This window comes from Somniosus microcephalus, chromosome 6 (assembly GCF_052327205.1).
Source record: "Somniosus microcephalus isolate GS21.2 chromosome 6, FLI_Smic_1.0, whole genome shotgun sequence".
Lineage (NCBI taxonomy): Eukaryota > Metazoa > Chordata > Chondrichthyes > Squaliformes > Somniosidae > Somniosus > Somniosus microcephalus.
In genome coordinates, this window is record NC_140992.1 from 191,437,740 (window position 1) to 191,458,518 (window position 20,779).

General features: G+C 47.7%; 1 protein-coding gene across 34 annotated transcripts in view; it reads right to left on the reverse strand.

Annotated features, from left to right (window-relative positions):
* The window catches only part of LOC147116285 (cyclic nucleotide-gated channel beta-1-like), a 441,619-nt gene that overhangs the window by 228,819 nt on the left and 192,021 nt on the right, over window positions 1–20,779 (reverse strand). For 14 of the 34 annotated variants that reach the window (XM_085991081.1, XM_085991080.1, XM_085991082.1 and 11 more), the window contains 5 exons: window positions 20,397–20,450; window positions 19,534–19,587; window positions 16,291–16,344; window positions 15,435–15,488; window positions 2,947–3,000 (listed from right to left, as the gene is read on the reverse strand). The exons of 1 other annotated variant lie outside the window; for it this stretch is intronic. In XM_085991081.1, coding sequence (XP_085847207.1) covers window positions 2,947–3,000; window positions 15,435–15,488; window positions 16,291–16,344; window positions 19,534–19,587; window positions 20,397–20,450 — 270 coding nt within the window. The remainder of the gene's footprint in view (window positions 1–2,946; window positions 3,001–15,434; window positions 15,489–16,290; window positions 16,345–19,533; window positions 19,588–20,396; window positions 20,451–20,779) is intronic. 19 more of the 34 variants (XM_085991100.1, XM_085991095.1, XM_085991104.1 and 16 more) reach the window with 9 other exon arrangements.

Here is a 20,779-nt window from a genome sequence, read left to right on the forward strand (position 1 = left end):
CCGGGCTCCGTCTCATCAGCACCAGAGCGTCAGGACAGCGCTGGCCCGGCTTCCGTTGCTAGGAGACCGGGGTTGCCAGGAGACAGCAGGAGGCTCGAGAAAAGGACGGAAAGATAGACGTCAGCCTCAGAGAGAGTGCAGAGAGCCGGGCAAAGCCATTGCATCAGTTTTTGCACAAGAAAGCACATTGCAAATTTGCATCCATTACTGCTTCCAACACACAATGTATGCATTGACGTTTCACACATTGTAAATATATAGATTCAAATCGGGCAATTATTGAGCATCATGGACAGCAAAACACATCACTATTGTGTATGCTATTCGACAAAAATAGCTTCAAGAAACATTCATTGCATTACAAGTTGATGCTAGGGCAGGAAAATAAAAGCAGAAAATGAAATACAAATCACCTTACTCTGGGCATGTGTCAAACTGCCAATCGCACTTCTGCCCACACTCACTCTCCTCTCGTCATCATTCTCTTTCTCCTGACACCTTCACTCCCTCAATCACTTAGAATTTCTTCTCAATCTCACTTGCTGTCAGTCTTTGCTATTCCATCTCATCATACAAAGTCCCACTTTCCCCTCAACCTTTATCCTCTCACTCACCATCCCCTCAAACACTAGTTTGATCTCCCTGCACAAGCTCACTCTCTCCCTCAAAATGCACAGTCAGTTTCTCATTCCTTCACTTTCTCAATCTCTCCCTTGGAGGCAGTGCAATGAAGGTTCACTAGATTGATCCCTGGGATGAGAGGGTTGTTCTATGAGGAGAGATTGAGTAGATTGGGCCGATACTCTCTGGAGTTTAGAAGAATGAGAGGTGATTTCATTGAAACATATAAGATTCTGAGGGAGATTGACAGGGTAGATGCTGAGAGATTGTCTCCCCTGGCTGCAGAGTCTAGAACTAGGGGGTATAGTCTCAGGATAAGGGGCCGGCCTTTTTAAGACTGAGATGAGGAGGAATTTCTTCACTCAGAGGGTTGTGAATCTTTGGAATTCTCTGCCCCAAAGTGCTGTGGATGCTCAGTCATTGAGTATATTCAAGGCTGAGATAGATAGATTTTTGGACTCCAGAAGAATTAAGGGATATGGCGAGAAGGCAGGAAAGTGGAGTTGAGGTCAAAGATCAGCCATGATCTTATTGAATGGCAAAGCAGGCTCGAGGGACTGTATGGCCTACTCCTGCTCCTAGTTCTTATGCTTTATGTTCTTAAAAGCTTCTCAATATATGGAAATAAACAGTAGTACATGATCTACCTCTCTGAATACAGATACACATTTGTACATACATATGCACAGGCACACATAAACACAGAACCTGTAACTGTAAACACACACAAAGAATTGGTATATGTAAATAAACTCTCTCTCATATAGTGATGTTGGGGTAGATTTTCAACTTGTTGTCCAAGGGCAAAAATGGTGTTGTGATCAGCTGCTCATTCTAGAAAGCGCCTAATTTTAATTTCGAATGGAGTCGAAAATCGGGGCAGTTTCTGTAACACAGGCCATTCGCAATACCAGTTTTATGTATGGACCACAACTTCGAAATCTTCTCCATTGACTCAGTTATCATTAATGCACACTCTCCCTGGCACACTCACTTGATCTCTTTCCCACTTGCTCTCAAATGCTCGTTCTCTTTACGTTGACACCTTCTCTTCACACTTGCTCATTTCCTCTCATTCAGCTTGTTCTTTATTTGTTCTCCCTCTCTTCATTTGCTCTGTTCATCTAGGAACATAGGAACAGGAGTAGGCCATTCAGCCCCTCGAATATGTTCCGCCATTCAATGAAATCATAGCTGATCTGTATCTTAACTCCATCCACTTGCCTTGGCTCCATATCCTGTTATACCCTTGGCTAGCAAAAATCTTATCGATCTCCGATTTAAAATTATTAATTGAGCTAGCATCTACTGCTTCTTGTGGGAGAGAGTTCCACACTTCTACCACTCTTTGTGTGAAGAAGTGTTTCCTAACTTCTTTCCTGAATGGCCTGGCTCTGATTTTAAGGTTACATCCCCTTGTCCTAGACTCCCCCACCAGCAGACAAAATTTCTCTCCTTCTACCCTATCAGTTCCTTTCAAAATCCTAAAAACCTCAAACAAATCACCCTTTAACCTTCTATATTTCAGGAATACAAGCCCAGTTTATGTAATCTCTCCTCATAATCTAACTCTTGGAACCCTGGTAACATTCTGGTGAATCTGCGCTACACTCCTTCCAAGGCCAATTTATTCTTTCTAAGGTGCGGTGTCCAGAATTGTACACCGTACTCCAGAAAAACTTCCTCCTCTTTATATTCTAGCCCTCTAGTTATAAAGGCTAACATTCCATTAGCCTTTAAAAAAAAAAAATTTTGTACCTGACTGTTGCACTTTAGTGATTTATGTACTTGGACACATAAATCTCTTTGGATCTCCACTCATCCTAGCTTTTCACTATTTAAATAATACTCGGATCTATCCTTTTTTGATTCAAAATGGATGAGCTCACACTTACCTGTGTTGAAATCCATCTGCCACTGTTTTGCCCACTCTCTTACTCTATCAGTGTCTCTTTGTAATTTTGCGCTCCCATCTACATTGTTTACTATACCACCACTCTTTGTGTCATCGGCAAACTTGGATATATGGCTCACTATTGTGTTATCTAAGTCATTAATAAATTTAGTGAATAGTTGAGTGAATCCCTCACATGCTATCATTCAGTCACTCCCTTTAGATCAGTCTCCCTCACACTTACTTATTTCCTTTCTCCATCACTGTGTCATACATTCTAATAGTTTGTCCCTCACTTCTCTCTCTCTACTCATTACTCACTGTTTTACTCCTTTATACTCGCTCATTCGTTTAGTGTATTGTTCAATGATTCCCTTTTGACTCCTCCCTCTCATTATCCCCACTCCCAGGAAGAAAGATGAAGGACTCACTCTGCTGATGGCAGATCCTCAGTGCTCTTGGCTTCTTCACACACTTGCATTGGTCTGACAGACAAGAAAGGTTGTCAGAGAGCAGCAAATAAACAAGATGACAACCTATCATGCTTTTAAAAAGACTTTCTCTTTCCAGTTTTCTGTCCTCCCCTTTTCCTGAAGAATTGATTCCCTCACTTATAGTTCCATAGGGTGTTAGCCACGTTACTCAAGTGTCCATGATCCATATAGGAGTCTCGACAATGAGTGGCAGTAGACTGTGCGCCTATGGATCTCATTAGAACTTTGCCCGATCCTGTCTGTGCCTGGCGTCCAAGTACACGCACTTCCAGTGAGAGGGTTACCATATAGCAATCAGAAGCAGAATAAATGACCGAATCCCTTCCTAATAGTACCCAATTGTAGCCCCTCTATTGCTGTCCCCACTGAGATCAGCTAACTCAGAGACAGCCTATTTCTATAAAAAACAAACCATAATGCTGATTGTCCAGACGTCGGCCAATAGAACTTTTCACAGAGGAATTGTTAAGTTGAACAATTTACAAAGAAGCAGGAAAGCCACAGTTTCCTCAGAGAAGCCCTATGCTACATTGTAGAGCATAGCGAAACATTCAGTCCAGAGCTGCAGATATTATAACTTAGCACCATAATGACAGGAAATGAACCGCTTCACCCTGCTGGAAACTATGTTATAGGTGATGTTATTCTTGTAATGAAGAGCAGAAGGATGCAGTTTCTCTGTAATTAGTGGCCCATTAACAAAATCACACTCTCAGAATCACATTTATCATAGGTTTCTATAATTTTGCTAGTGGGTCATTAATTATGGAGGAAAAACAGACATTCTCCTGTTTTTTTTTGTTAAACTATAAATTTTGGCTCCTGGTTGTAGTATATGTAACTGTTCTACCTTTAAGAGAACTATTTTAGGTGTGGCACTACTTTATCTTGGCTGCTGTATACTGTAATACCAACGGTGACCACACCGGTATATAAGTGCTGTGTCAGGATTTATTGGGCAGATTCGCCCTGACCTTCGAATAGTAAAGTCCTGTTAAAGTTACTCTTGTAGTCTGTGTATTAATTCGCCATAATACCTACAGACTTTACAGTGGCGACGAGTTCGATCTTACCCTGCGGCAACAATACTTCCGAAGCAGTTAACGAGCGTCGAGAAGAGGCACCCGCCCTCGTCGTTCTGCTGAGAGAAAACTCGAGTCTGCAGAGCAAGGAAGAAGGAAGAATTCAGACACGAAGCCTTCCATCAGCAACAGGCACTGATTGTCCCTTCTGCCACGGTGGTGAGTGAGCCGATCAGCACGAGAAGCAAGTCGGCCACGGTGACTGTGAGCAAAGGGAAAATAAAAAAAAAATAAACGGAGGATAAGGGCGGTGAACTCGACCACGGTCGGGGGAAAGGAGCCGGACAGAAGTCGGGCCCAGAGGCGCTGAGACTGGGGCAGCGTGGAGCACGGAAGCCACGGTACAAGCGGGCTGGGAGACGCAGCGGCGTCGTGAGACAGCTAGACCGCGACCGGCGAAAAAGGCCGGGCAGCTACCGAGGCCATGAGGCGCTGCGACCGGGATCGTAAGGCGCGGGAAGATATAAAAATAAATAAACCGCGGTGAACTCAGCCGCAGCCGGGGAGGAAAGTACCGGACTGCGAGAGGGCTGGGAGGCGCGATTGGAGTGAAAAAGGCCGGGCAGCGACCGAGGCCACGAAGCGCTGCGACCGGGATCGTAAGGCGCGGGAAGATATAAAAATAAATAAATCGCGGAGAACTCAGCCGCAGCCGGGGAGGAAAGCACCGGACTGCGAGAGGGCTGGGAGGCACGATTGGAAGCCGCTGAGGGAGAGACAGAGCCCGAGCGAGCGGGAGAGACAGAGCCCGAGCGAGGGAGACTGAGCGAGATCCAGCCCAGCGGCTGAAACTGTTCGCCGTCAACGGGTTGTACCCAGCGCCGGTTGCCCTGCCGAGAAAAGGGAACAAGGAACGCACTGAAGCCGACGCGCGGGCTGCGAACCCTGAAAGCCAGCGGTCGTCGCCCGAGGGAAAAGCTTACCCCTCCCGCCAGGGGAAGAAACGCGGGAAGCCACCAGTAGGCGGGGAAGAAGACAGAAGCGGGAAACCGCCATTTTGAAAGTGGGCGGGGAAAGAAGACAAGCGCGGGAAACCGCCATTTTGAAAAAAAAAAAGTTAAAGAAATATTTCGTTGTTGTTTCTCAGGAAGAGTGTGAAGATGCCTAAGCGTAGTAACATCAACGGTTTCGATTCCGATGTGGAAGATTGGGCCACGTATGTAGAACACATCGAGATATATTGTAAGGTCAATAAGATAGCAAATTATGACAAAGCTCTAACCTTACTAAACTCAATGGGTGCGAAGACATACGGGTTATTGAAGCATCTTCTATCACCAGCTAAACCGACGGATCAGTCTTTCGCTAATATTGTTGCTGTCCTGAAGGATCATTTTAACCCCGCACCGCTGATGTTAGCGGAACGATCTAAATTTTACGTGAGAACGCAACGAAAAGAGGAAAGCAACGCGGAGTACCTGGTTGAACTGCGTAGGCTAGCAAAATACTGTCAGTTTGGGGTAAATCTGACAGAGGCACTGAGAGACAAGTTCGTCTGCGGGATGTTGAAGGAAGGAACACAAAAACGACTGCTCGAAGAGAACGATCTTACACTTGATAAGGCTGTCCTTATTGCAGCATCGCACGAAGCCGCAGCGAGAGGCACGGCGGAAATGCAGCGGAAGACAGCGGTACTCAGTGTGGATCAAATGACTTCGGGTACAACGAAATGTTATCGTTGTGGGAAGACAACACACGACCAGAACCAATGCTGGTTTAAAAACCAGGAATGTAGAAAATGTGGCAAGCTTGGTCACATAGCTAAGGTATGCCGGTCAGGAAAGAAGACCAGCAATAATAAGTCACCGCAGAAGAAGTACAGAAAGGTACATAAGGTGACTGGGAAGAGTCCAGATGAACAGAATTCGGACTCAGACTCCAACAGCAAGGAACTGGGTAGTCTGAGGATTCACAATGTGAGTAAAGAAGCTGACCGACAAACTATCTGGGTCACACTACAGATTGCAAAAGTCCAAGTGAAGATGGAAGTGGACACCGGATCGGCATTGACGGTCATGAATAAGCAAGATTACAAAAAGTTATTCAAACATATTCCCCTACGGGATACGGAGATAGTATTGCAGACATACACGGGGCACAAAGTATACCCCATCGGAAAGATAAAAGTCAAGGTGAGATACAAGGACAAAGATCACCAAGGGATGGACATGTATGTGCTGCCCAAGGGAGGTCCACCACTTCTGGGACGGGAGTGGATCAGGAAAATAAAGATAGACTGGCATTCACTAAACACAATGACGGTAGATTCCGGAAAGGAAGATGTCAAACCTGAACGGTTGTCCAGAATATTGGACGAAGCTAAAGAGGTATTCCAGCAAGGACTGGGAACACTGAGAGGAATTAAAGCAAAAATCAAGATTGCAGAACATGCAAGCCCAAAATTTTTCAAAGCCAGATCGGTACCTTACGCGATACGACCTGCTGTGGAGGCAGAACTGGAAGAGCTTGAACGTTCAGGGGTACTGTCTAAGGTGGACTGGAGTGAGTGGGCCACGCCCATTGTTCCCGTCATGAAGTCTTCATCAAGTAACAAGCCAGGGGGACCGGGAAAGGTCCGCATCTGCGGAGACTTCAAGATCACAGTTAATCCGGTGCTTCACACGGTACAATACCCGCTCCCGCGGATTGAGGATATCTTTGCTTCATTGTCTGGCGGGAAACACTTCACCAAGATAGACCTGGCACAAGCATACTTACAAATGGAAGTCGAGGAAGAGTCGCGCCAGTATCTCACAATCAACACGCACAGAGGCTTGTATCGTTATAATAGACTGGTTTTTGGAGTAGCTTCGGCTCCAGCAATTTGGCAGAGGGCCATGGAGCAGGCCTTACAGGGTATTCCAAGCACGCAGTGTTACTTGGACGATATCCTGATTACGGGAGAAGACGAGGAGGAACACCTCACAAATTTGAAACTGGTGCTCACCAGGTTGAAGGAATATGGCCTTCAAGTTAATCGCCAGAAATGTGAGTTCTTCCAGAAACGGATCTCGTACTGCGGTCATGTCATTGACCAAGAGGGGCTGCACAAGTCACCTGACAAGATAGAAGCTGTCGTGAAGGCCCCCGCTCCGGAAAATGTATCACCGTTGAGATCGTTTCTGGGGTTGATTAATTATTACCACAAGTTTCTGCCAAATCTATCCACGGTGCTGCATCCGCTGAATGCTCTGTTGCGGAAAGAAGTACCATGGAAGTGGAGCGAGGACTGTAAGAAGGCCTTTCGCAGAAGCAAGGCGTTGATTACCTCTGAGGAAGTGTTGGCTCATTTCAACCCAACGTTACCTCTTCGTCTAGCTTGTGATGCTTCCCCTTATGGAATTGGAGCAGTACTTTCACACAAGTTACCAAATGGCTCGGAAAGGCCAGTCGCATTTGCGTCCCGATCATTGACCTCCGCTGAGCGAAATTATGCTCAGATAGATAGGGAGGCCCTCAGCCTTGTGTGGGGAGTAAAGAAATTCAATCATTACCTGCAGGGCAAGAAGTTCACATTACTGACAGACCACCAGCCGTTGGTGTCCATATTCAACCCTAACAAGGCCGTTTCCACTATGACAACGCAAAGGCTACAGAGGTGGTCCGTGTTACTTGGGGCACACCAATATGACATCGAATACAAAAGGTCCAAACAGCATGGAAATGCTGATGGGTTATCGCGCCTACCGTTGCCAGTAGTAGAAGAGGCGGCTACAGTGGACCCGGTAGAGATGTTCCACTCATCCATAGTGGAATGTCTACCAGTAACAAATTCGATGATCGAAAATGAAACAAGAAATGACCCGACTCTCTCACGAGTCTACGATTTAACAGTGGAGGGATGGCCAGCACATGGCGAACCAACGCTGCCCGCATTTTCGCAAAGAAAAGAACAGCTGTCAGTGTGCCGAGGAACCTTGATGTGTGGATCTAGAGTGGTGATCCCACCCAAACTTCAGCATAAGGTGCTAAAGGAGCTTCACGAGGGGCATCTGGGTGGAGTGAAAATGAAGAACCTAGCAAGAGCGTTTGTGTGGTGGCCAGGTATTGATGGAGACATCGAAGAAATAACCAAGAGCTGTCGAGGATGCCAGAAGGTCAAAAACGCGCCACCACAAGCTCCTCTGCATCCATGGGAGTGGCCCTCATCTCCTTGGCAAAGGGTACACGTCGACTTTGCTGGTCCATTTATGGACTCAATGTTTCTAATCGCGGTGGATGCACACTCCAAGTGGCCGGAGGTAATAAAGATGTCCTCCACCACCACGGAAAAAACCATCACAGTATTAAGGACTATATTTGCCAGGAATGGGCTGCAGGAACAGATCTGTTCTGATAATGGACCGCAATTTGTGTCCGAAGAATTCAGGAAGTTCTTAAAAAGGAATGGGGTCAAGCACTACACGTCAGCCCCATACCATCCCGCCACCAATGGATTAGCTGAAAGGTTTGTCCAGACCTTCAAGAAGGCCATAAAGGCCATGGGTAATGAAGACATCAACCTACAACATAAGGTAGATAACTTCTTGTTGGCGTACAGGAATGCAACACATGCGGTCACAAACCAAACTCCCGCCATGATGTTTTTCAATAGAAGACTAAGATGCCGGCTGGATTTGATTAAGCCAAGCGTCAGAAGGGACGTAGAGAACCGGCAATTTCAGGGCATGAATGAAAGGCCAACTAGATCCTTTCAGATAGGTCAACAAGTTTTGGCCCGGGACTACCGTACCGAGAAATGGCAGCCTGGAACTATTGGGAAAAGGCTAGGGCCGCTGATGTATACCGTGGACATTGGTGACAGCATAATAAGGCGCCATGTTGACCAGATCATAGGGTCATCCACAAAGGACCAACCTACTCCACAACCTTACACGGCTAATGTTGAAGCAGAGATACCCAGAGCACCTACCTCCGATCTGGTAATACTGGAAGCAGATGAACCTGACACTGTCCTTCAAGCCGAATCGACCTTGCCAGAAGAACCTACTACCCCGCCGAAAACTACTACACCACCGAGGCGTTATCCGGACAGAGTCAGGAAGCCTCCAGAGAGACTGAATCTGTGAACTGTTTTGCATAAGTTGTATATATGTTATGATGTTATGTTAATGGGGAATAAGTATGTTGTAAGCTAAAAAGGGAGGATTGTAGTGTATGTAACTGCTCTACCTTTAAGAGAACTATTTTAGGTGTGGCACTACTTTATCTTGGCTGCTGTATACTGTAATACCAACGGTGACCACACCGGTATATAAGTGCTGTGTCAGGATTTATTGGGCAGATTCGCCCTGACCTTCGAATAGTAAAGTCCTGTTAAAGTTACTCTTGTAGTCTGTGTATTAATTCGCCATAATACCTACAGACTTTACACTGGTCACCAATCCAGAGGTACTGCTTAAAACCTCATAGCTATGGCCCAGACCTTGTGAATTGAGGTGTCAATCATTGTGGAAGAGATTTCAGCCCAATAGGGTAGCAATATTCAGTTCAGGAGCAATCTCTACCTCAGCCCACGAGGCAGAAGCCAAGGGCTGGGAGGACATATGACTGTCCAGTGTTCACCACCTATAGGAGCCAGTAGGAGTTCAGGAACATTTCCATGATGGAATGAAAACAAAGTGGAAAATGATCTTCAACCATCAGAGGTGGTCAGCCACAAATATACACAGTAAGTAGACAGAGCATTGAGATAAAACAAAAAACAAAATCACCACCACTGCCTTTGCTCAATGTGGAACTGAGTAAGGGTAGGACAATAGTAAGTTTGGATGTGGTTTCTTGTGTTAAAAAAGGGACCAACTTTACTATGGCAGATAATTTATTATACCCAGCAGTAAATATACATACAAGTATGTATAATGTTTCCTACAGATAAAGGATTGGTACGATGGGTAGGTAAGGGTCCTAGACCGATCTGAAAGGGTGCTGACAGTCACAGTTGTGGGCAAATCCATCTAATTGTCCTAATCTAACATTTGGTTATGAGTTTGCCCTGTTAGCTCCAGCACTGAGCGAGATCTACACGTACAAATACTTTCACTCATTGGAACACATTTACCTACTCTCTCCTGAACAAACTGACATTAAAACGTTCACTTGATCCCTCCTATTGCATCTTGACCGAACAGTAATGAATAGAGGAGACGGAATTTACCTTTTACTATTTACTGAGTAAATGGGTGGATATTACAGCACATTGTCTTTCACTTTCAGTTCCGGGTTCTGCCATGCAGACAAAGTAAAACCGAGCCCCCCAGCACCCCCTTCATGTAACACCCGGTAACTGGGACAAACTTAATTGAAGCAAAACTCAAAACACAACACTCCTTTCCCCCAGATAAAACCCCTTAGTCCTCCAGGCGTCTGGGACGGAATCTAACCCGACTTGAGCGCCGCTGGACTGGCATAGTTGGGGTGCCACTGCTAGCCACAGGAAAACCTTCCTCCGTGGCTGATGACTCCGTGACACCTTCTGTCGATGTGGCTTCCGTTGTTGTTGCAGGAAGCAGGTCGTCACTGCCTGGCAGAGGTGGCGGAGACAATGGCCTAGCCCGTGACGTCTCTGTTACTCTCACCGGAGTACGACCCCGTAGCTGGTCTACGTGGCGTCTGTGTAGCTGGCCATCAGGTGTACGGACGCTGTACGACGGGACCCGTGGCCTGCTCCACCACGGCAGGCATCCATTTGTCTCCTCCTGCATAGCAACAGACAAACACAGTCTCTGACGGCTCGAACTGCCTGGCGGTGCCCTGGTGCTTCTTAGCCAGCTCCTCTTGCTTTGTGTGCATCTCATCCCTGTAGTCCGGGTGTAGCCGGTCCAGTGCAGTCGCCAGCCGGCGACCCATCAGCATCTCGGCAGGACTCTTCCCCGTTGCTGAGTTTGGTGTGGTATGCTGTGATAACAGGAACCTGGCCAATCTGGTTTGCCAGTCCCCCACCGATATCCTCACCAGTGCCTCTTTTGTGGTTTGCACCATCCTCTCTGCCTGCCCATTAGAGGAGGGGTGATAGGGCGCTGTGGTCACGTGGCGGATCCAGTTTCTGCCTGCAAAAGCCTTGAACTCCGCTGACATGAAGGCTGCTCCATTGTCCGAAACCAGCACGTCGGGGACCCCATGTGTGGCAACGCGTTGATCACTGCACTGGATGTCATGGAGCTCATGATAGCCACCTCCAGCCATTTCGAATGAGAATCCACCACTATCAAAAAGACCTTCCCCTGAAATGGCCCTGCAAAGTCAATGTGGAGTCTTGACCATTTACGAGTGGTCCACTCCCAGGGGTGAAGGGGAGCCTTGGATGGGCTATGGCGAGTCAGCTGACATGTCTCACAGCTCTTTACCACCTCCTCCACATCTCGGTCCAACCCCGGCCACCAGACGTAGCTTCTCGCCAACGCCTTCATGTGCACAATCCCAGGGTGTGAGTCATGCAGCATTTTCAGCACCTCCTCTCTTGCGGCGGCAGGGACCACCACACAGCTTCCCCAGAGCGCGCAGTTCTTGTGTGCAGACATTTCATGGCACCTCTGAACGAAGGGCTTGAAATGCTCCTCCTGGACCTCAGAGGGCCAGCCATGCAGCAGCCAGCGTAGCACCCATGATAAGACTGGATCTTTCTGTGTGAGGCTGCCAATCCGCTGGGCATGGAGTGGGGCCTCCGGAACCTCCTCCAGTAGCAGCACCTCCAGGGGTGGTGGCATCTCAGCCATCGGCCGGTTCAAAGGCAAGCGACTCAGAGCATCAGCATTAGCCAGCATCTTCCCAGGCCTGTAGCAAAGTTCATAACTGTAGGCCCCCAACATCAGACTCCACCGAAGCATACGCGGTGATATGATCTGGGGCATGGGCTTGGAGTGTGGAGCCCCAAGAGTGGCTTGTGGTCTGTGTAGATGACGAACTGTCTCCCTAACAGGTACTGGCTGAACTTCTTTACCCCAAATATGATGGCTAGGGCCTCCTTGTCAATCTGGGCGTAATTACGTTCTGTTGTTGAGAGTGTTCTTGAGGCAAAACTGATAGGCGCTTCCCAGCCATCTGGCTCTATGTGACCCAACAGAGCTCCCAGCCCGTATGGTGAGGCATCACACACCAACACCAATGGCTTGTTTTCATCATAGTGTGCCAGAACCTTATCTGCTTGTAGCAGTTCCTTTGCCTGTCTGTAGGCTGTTTCATGAGCTGAGGTCCAGTTCCACACTGTTGCTTGGTCTAACAGCCTGTGCAGTGGCTCTAAGATTGTGGCTTTGCCCTTGAGAAAACAACTGTAGAAGTTTAACAGTCCGAGGAATGCCTGCAGTTCGGTCTTGTTCTTGGGGGTGGGAGCGCTCCTGATAGCCTCCACCTTCTCCGTAGTCGGATGCACACCGTCTTTGTCCACTCGGAATCCCAAGAACTCCACCCCATTGGCAACAAACACACATTTCTCCTTCTGAAGGCGTAGTCCTACCTCAGCCAGCCGGCGTAGTACTTCCTGCAGCCACTCATCATGGGCTTCCTGTGTCTTGCCTGTAATCAGTATGTCATCCAAGTAAGGCTGAACTCCCGGAACGCCAGCCAACAGGGTGTCCATGAACCTCTGAAAGATTGCCACAGCCATAGACACCCCAAACTGCAGCCTTGTGGCTCGGAAAAGTCCTCTGTGGGTGTTGATTGTCAACAGCTCGGCTGACTCTTCATCCAGGACCAGTTGCTGGTATGCTTGCTTGAGATCCAGCTTGGTGAACAGAGTGCTTCCAGCCAGTGTTGAAAACAGCTCTGTAACTGTTGGTAAGGGATACACATCTGGTAACACAGCAGTATTAACCGTACATCTGTAATCTCCACAGATTCGCAGGCCCCCATCCTTCTTTGCAATGGGCATGATAGGGGTGGCCCAATGGGAGTTCTTCACTGGCAAGAGAACCCCTTGGTTCACCAGCTTATCCAGGGCCTCATCCACCTTCTTGCGCAACGCAAAAGGAACTGGTCGCGCCTTGAAGAACTTAGGCGCTACCCCTGGGTCCACTTCGATTTTTTGTTGTTTTTTTTTTATTCATTGATGGGATGTGGGCGTCACTGGCTAGGCCTGCATTTAGTGCCCATCCCTAATTGCCCTTGAGAAGATGGTGGTGAGCCGCCGTCTTGAACCGCTGCAGTCCATATGGTGTAGGTACACCCACAATGCTGTTAGGAAGGGAGTTCCAGGATTTTGGCCCAGCGACAGTGAAGGAACGGTGATACAGGTCCAAGTCAGGATGGTGTGTGGCTTGGAGGGGAACTTGTAGGTGGTGATGTTCCCATGCGGCTGCTGCCCTTGTCCTTCTAAGTGGTAGAGGTCGCCGGTTTGGAAGGTGCTGTTGAAGGAGCTTTGGCGAGTTGAGACTGGCGGTCCCCGACAGGCCCCGAACTCACCAAAAACCTCTTCATAGTTCTCCAACATAGGCATTATGGGCTGTCGCTGTACCGTGTGTACTCCTGTCACTTCAATACCGAGGGGCTCAAACCAATCTCTGCCCAGCAGGCTTGTGTCCTGCCCCGCCACCACATAAAGTGGAAGTGTGTCCTTGACTGCCTGATACTTAACTTCCACATGAATCATACCCAGCACCTGGAGTTGAGCTTGGGACCACTGCCGTAGCACGCCACTGACCTGAGCCATCGCCGGGGGTTCACTTGGCCACAGCCTATTGTAAGTGTCTTCACTTATCAACGAACATGCTGAGCCTGAATCCACCTCCATGCAGAGTAGTGCCCCATTCATGATCACATTTGCCGTGTATCCCCACCGTCTATGGGGTAGCTGCTCAGCTTCCGTGGTATACACTGTGTACTCATCGCTGTCCTCCAGTGTCAGGGTGTGTGTCTGCGATGCTTGTGTTGGCTCTGCTGCAGCAGCCTGAGCTTTCTTCATGCAGACACGAGCTATGTGTCCTCTTTTCTTACAGAAATGACATACCGCTGACACAAATTTGCATGTAGTGGAACCATGGAGAGCCCCACAGCAGAAACATTTTCTTCCTGTCTCTTTAGTTGCCTCTATGTCTCTCGCAGCAGCAGCTGCATGTGTGGTCTTGTGCACTTCCTCGGCGGCCTGAGATGGTGCTGCCTCTGTATGGAGCATACGTGTGTTCATCGATGCAGCCTCTGCTGCTAAAGCCTTCTCCTCGGCCAGTCGAAACGTCAGGGCCTTCTCCGCTAACAGCTGTCTCTACAATGCCGAGTCCAGCACTCCACACACAATCCGATCATGGAGCATATTGTCTAAATGGTCACCAAAATTACAATGTAATGAGCGTTTCCTCAACTCAGCAATGTAACTTGAAATAGATTGTCCAGGCTGTTGTTTACAATTGTGAAAATGGAAACGCCGCACAATCTCTGAGGGTTTTGGGTTAAAATGTTTCTGCAGCTTCTCAATCAAATCAGCATAATCCACCTCACTAGGTTTACGAGGAGCCACCAATGAACGCAGGACGGAGTAAGTAGCAGCTCCGCATACACTTAGCAACACTGAACGCTTCTTCTCTTCTTTGTCAATATTATTGGCCTCAAAGAAACACCTCAGTCTTTCTGCGTATTCCTCCCATGAACTGTCCTTATCCCCAGAGAACTCTTCAATACATCCCAAGGTCGTCATAGTTTTAATGTGCACTGTCCCTTTAAGATCCACGGACTTTTTTCTTTTAAAAAAAAATATTTTTCTCCTCCGGCCAGAGTTACGGTAGCTACACTCACGGTAGTTGCCTGGCCCGCACAATACTCTGTCCGCCGTCTACGTCGCAGCTAGCCAACTATCAAAATGCCGTTGATGTTGCTAGCTGAGTGGCCCGCTCATCGCAATTTCCAATATCACGGCTGTAGGTTCGCATGTCTATCTCCGTCCTTCTAGAGAGTTCAACAGCCACCTCATCGCCAGTATTGCATCTTGACCGAACAGTAATGAATAGAGGAGGCGGCATGTACCTTTTACTATTTACTGAGTAAATGGGTGGACATTACAGCACATTGTCTGCATGGCAGAACCCGAAACTGAAAGTGAAAGACAAAGTAAAACCGAGCCCCCCAGCACCCCCTTCAGGTAACACCCGGGAACTGCGCCAAACTTAATTGAAGCAAAACTCAGAACACAACACCTCCCGTTGACTCATTTAGCCCCTCTCCCCAACATTCACTCACTTTACACCAATGCACTCTCCTCCTCACCTTTCCTCATTCCCTCGGTCCCTGATTTACACTCTACTTTTCTCCCTCCCATAATCATTCAGGCTATCCCTCGCTTGGGCTCGCTATCCTCATGTTACCTCTCCTGCTCCCCAACAATCTCACCCCCTCTCTCAGGAAGGAAGGTGAAGGACTCACTCTGCCAGTGGTAAATCCTCACTGCTCTTGGTTTCTTCACACACCGGCACTGGACTAACAGGTAAAACAAATACAAATGAACATCAGCACATCACCTGTCTCTATAAATTTACACACAGATACAGTCAGTGGTTCTCATTCTGGGGGATATTTATTTCTGTGGGTAAACCTAATGAAAAATATTTCACTAAAACTATTATAAATTAATGATAAGTGATACTTTTCCTTCACTTTACAAACACAGGAAACTATACCCCCATGTGTATGTGTGTGTGTCTGCTTGTGGCTATGTATCTGTATATAAAGGTATAAGTATGCACAGACACCCACATAATCTGTGCCATATATTACACAGGAACACTTGTGCGGTTATACAAATTTGATGAAATTATACGTGCGAATGTATATAAAAGTGTAGATTCTCCCCATTCTTGCTACATTGCACAGACCACAAAATTACAGGTGTGCAGCCTGCAGGATTGCAATTCCTGCTCGCAGTGGGTCACGGCCCTCGCAATGGGTGAGGACTTGGAAAATCTACCTTAAAGTGTGCTATAAACATCTCACTCGCTCCTTCACAGCTAGATAGTCTCATTTAGCACCCGCACGTGCACTGAAAGAACCACTCACTTTTCACTGACACACTTCCTCACTTCATCCCGCTCTCTCATTTCTTCATCCCTCATTTCTCACTCTCTGTTTCCCAATTTTCCTCTCCCATGGGACATTCACATTTCCCTTCTTTCCTCACTCCAGACTTTTTATTTCCTCATTCCACAACATTCACTCTCTATGCCGCCTTGCAGTCCCCTCTCTCCCTCATCCCCTCTCTAAGGAAGGAAGGTGAAGGACTCACTCTGCTGCTAGTAAATCCTCATTGCTCTCGGCTTCTTCACACATCTGCACCGATCTGATGGACAAAGCAAAGAGAAATAAACAGCTGCACACAGCGTGGGGCAGAAGATCCATGGCGGGGGGAGGTGGGGCGGGTCATTCTGATATAAGTGCCAGGATCCGCCGGCCGGGAACCTCAGCCGCTGATCCTGGTGGACGTGCTGGAGTCAGGGGGAAGGTTGCCTAATTTGTAGGCCCGCACCAATAGGGAAAAGAATTTGGAAGTGGTCAGCGACCAAATCCTGGTCAATGTGAAGCAGTTATCAATAAGGCAAAGTGGGTACTGAGGCATCTCTACAGGGTATTGGATCAAAACATTGCATGGATGAATGGTGGGGAGAATGGTGGGCAGTTTTGGTTACACTACCTCAAGAGGGATGTAGACTCATCAGAAATAATTTCAAGAGTGTCCAGGATCTAAATTATGAAGAAAGAGTTAAGCGACTAAGCATATTTTTACACAAGTGCAGGCTGAGGGTAGACTTAATACACTCCTACAAAATAAAACAGATATGGTTGAAGTAAACAAGCTACAGTAGTTAATTGAACAATGAGCATAGAGACTAGACGATTCAAGTAAATAAATTCACAAGACCAGGCAAGGCTAGAGATCAGAAAAATAATTCCACAGAGTACTGGCAGGCGAGACTTTCTGCTCTGGCCACACCGGCTGAAGTGTGGCTGGGCGGGGCTAGCGTCTGCCCCTCAGCTAAGTTGCTGACCCCTGGGAATCTTCTGGGGTCAGCCTCAGGTCAATGTTTTTTTTCGTGACTCCTGGCTGTATGTCCACTTGCACCACACATGCATACGCACACGTACACTTAAAGACACACACGCACACCTGGGTGGTAATCTGGGTGTAGATTGATTTAAATGGAATGATAATCGGGTAGGTTCTATAATAGAAAGAACTTGCACAAAAACGCCTTTCACGACCTGAGGAGCTCACTGCTGCAGGAATCCAGCAGCTGCAGCAGCTTAAAGGGTCCAACAGCCCCAACTAATACAAAACGTATGCTACGAGAACGTGCCAGGAATCTACCCAAATGGATCACTTCACTCTCTATTGAACCCACTCACTGCATTGCGCTCCACATAAGATTAGTGGCACGTTCTGATGATCCCCAGTAATGCTGGACACCTGTTATAGACAGGAATCCTTACATTCAGATTTTCTAAGGCAATAATGACTGATAACAGGCCCATGACACCATCATTACTGCCTTATTAGAGTATGCCCACCCATATATGGGCAGGTACGCCCAGTATGTCTCGGATGTGACCTGGCGCAGAACCCGCTGGGGGCTGGGCCGCACAGCTCCCCACTCGATTACTCACCCTGCCTGCCTGAGTAATATTGGAAAAGTGGTATAACTCAGCTGGGAAATCCTGCCTGTGAAACAGACTCCCAGAGAGGGTAACGCATCCAGGGTCAATTGCATCTTCAAAAGGGAGTAGGTTCAATATCTGTTGATGAGCGGGACTGAGGGTAATAGAGATATTATAGAACAGTATGACATTGATTTCAAAGGAGGGAGGGTTAGGAATTTATTGTTTCTTACAGTAAGTGATCAACAGGTCGTGCTGGTGGGGAAAAATAATTACACATGGGGCGCTATTTTCCCAGCCCCGAGGAGGTGGGTTTCGAGGCGGGACAGTTGGCAAAATGGGAAAAACTGAGGGCAGGTTCAGAACCCGCCTCCGTGCAATTTTGCCGGAGGCGGGTTTCATGGGTGTGATTCGGTCCCGCCTCCATTAGACGGGAGAGGTAGTTAAGTCCCTTAAATAGTAGTTAAGGGCCTCTATAATCCTATTTCGATAGGCCTTTGTTATTTTACAACATTTTCAGCGTGTTGCACTACCCTCCTAATCCACGCCAGCTTACCCTGGCGGGTTGACAAGTGGGTCGCCTCCTCACAGCTGCAGCTCCACCATTAAAACAGAGCTTTCATCAGGGAGCAGCTGCAGGTGGCAGAACATTTGCTCCAAAGGTCTTTCAGGGCTTTTAGCAGGCCTACCGAAGTCAGAGGTGCTGCAGCTTCTATCTCAACTGTGGGACCTCCTTGGAAGACCCTCTCTCCGCTTGGACTGAGCGCTTCCCCAACTGAGATATCTGCCAGCAGCATGGGAACCAATTATTTCCTTTCACCGTGGACCTCAGATTTGGATGAGGAGCAGCCATGTCAGCAGCAGAATGAGGCAGCTCCACAGCAACAGCAGCAGGAGCCCCAACCTCCTGCTCACCCATCTGATGCTGCACAGGGCAGAAGGCGCCAGCGCATTGAAGCACATCATGCAAGGAATGCACTCATGCTGGCCAGATTTGCATAGGTTGCCCTTTATGGCACACGTGCTTGGCTCCTTCTAAATACATGATGGACAATGGACATGACTCTTTGGCCTCCTTTCATTCTGACCACCAACCTGACCACGCAAGTGTCGCGGAGCTGCCTAAGCCGAAATAACAGATGCCATCACGCCAACAGTTTGCCATCACCTAATTTTAGTACTTTCCCAAAGGGATGGCATTTCATAAATAAACAGAATCAATCACCCAATCTGCACACAGATCTGGAGGTTATATCCGTTGCCAGCTGGACCCACACAGCCTTGGTTTCTTTGGGAGTACTCTTCCTCCCAGATGAGGGGAAGAGCACTTCCCTGCTTGCTCTCGCCCCCTCAACCAGCATACCCAGCACCTCATCCGAGAACCTCGGGGAGGCCCTTGTCTTGGAGCTGGTCATTCTTCAAGGAGATAACAGTTTGGAGGTGGTGCAACATCGACCAAAAACTAGTGGAATGAGTCAAGGCAGCAAGCAGCCCTTAAATGAAGCTGGATAAGTGACGTCAGCAGAGGCGAGTTTCAGTCCCAAAAAACTAAATGGCCCAGGGGGAAAAAAAACTTCTGAAATCAACTGGCCAATTTGGGGGAAATCACAAATTTTCCCACCTCTCAGTAGAGGCGGGTTTGGAACCCACCCAAACCGAAACCCGCCTCCATTGGGAAAATCGCCCCGATGGACTCTGGATAGACTGCATTCTGAGTGGGCTCAGTTTCATTTAGTAGCTCCAGATTTACTAAGGTCCTTATTCCCTCATCATTCACTCTGTCACCCCCACCACCGCACTCTCACTTTCCCTCTCACTCTCTCCCATTCCTTCTCTCGGTCATCCCCTCTCACAGGAAGGAAGGTGAAGGACTCACTCTGCCGGTGGTAAATCCTCACTGCTCTTGGTTTCTTCACACATCGGCACTGGACTAACAGGCAAAACAAATAGAAATGAACTTCAGCACATCGCCTGTCTCTATAAATTTACACACAGACACAGTCAGTGGTTTCTGATTCTGAGGTTATTTATTTCTGTGTGTAAACATAAGAAACAATATTTCACTAAAACTATTAAAAACAAATGAAAGTTTAGTGACATTTTTCTTTCACTTTACAAACAGAGGAAACTATATCCTCCGTGTGTGTCTGCTTGTGGCTATGTATGTGTGTATATAAAGGTATCAGTATGCACAGACACACACCCACACAATCTGTGACATATATTACACAGGAACACTTGTGTGGTTATACAAATTTGATGAAACTGTACGTGTGCATGCATGTATATAAAAGGGTAGATTCTCCCCATTCTTGCTAACTTGCACAGACCACAAAATTGCAGATATGCAGCCTGCAGGATTGCAATTCATGCTTGCAGTGGGTCAGGGCCCTCGCAATGGGTCAGGACTTGGAGAATCTACCATAAAGTGTGCTATAAACATCTCACTCGCGCCTTCACAGTTAGATTGTCTCATTTAACACCCGCACGTGCAGTGAAAGAATCACTCACTTTTCACTGACACACTTCCTCACCTTATCCCTCTCTCATTTCTTCATTCCTCATTTCTCACTCTCTGTTTCTCTCCCTCGTTTCCTCTCCCATGGGACATTCAGATTTCCCTTCTTTCCTCACTCCAGACTTTTTATTTCCTCACTCCCCAACATTCACTCTCTCTGCCGCCTTGCAGTCCCCTCTCTCCCTCATCTCCCCTCTAAGGAAGGAAGGTGAAGGACTCACTCTGCTGCTAGTAAATCCTTATTGCTCTCGGCTTCTTCACACATCTGCACCGATCTGATGGACAAAGCAAAGAGAAATAAACAGCTGCACACAGCGTGGGGCAGAAGATCCATGGCGGGGGGAGGTGGGGCGGGTCATTCTGATATAAGTGCCAGGACCCGCCGGCCGGGAGCCTCAGCCGCTGATCCTGGTGAACGTTCTGGAGTCAGGGAGAAGGTGCCCTAATTTGTAGGCCCGCACCAATAGAGAAAATAATTTGGAAGTGGTCAGCGACCAAACCCTGGTCAACGTGAAGCAGTTATCAATAAGGCAAAGTGGGTACTGAGGCATCTCTACAGGGTATTGGATCAAAACATTGAATGGATGAATGGTGGGGAGAATGG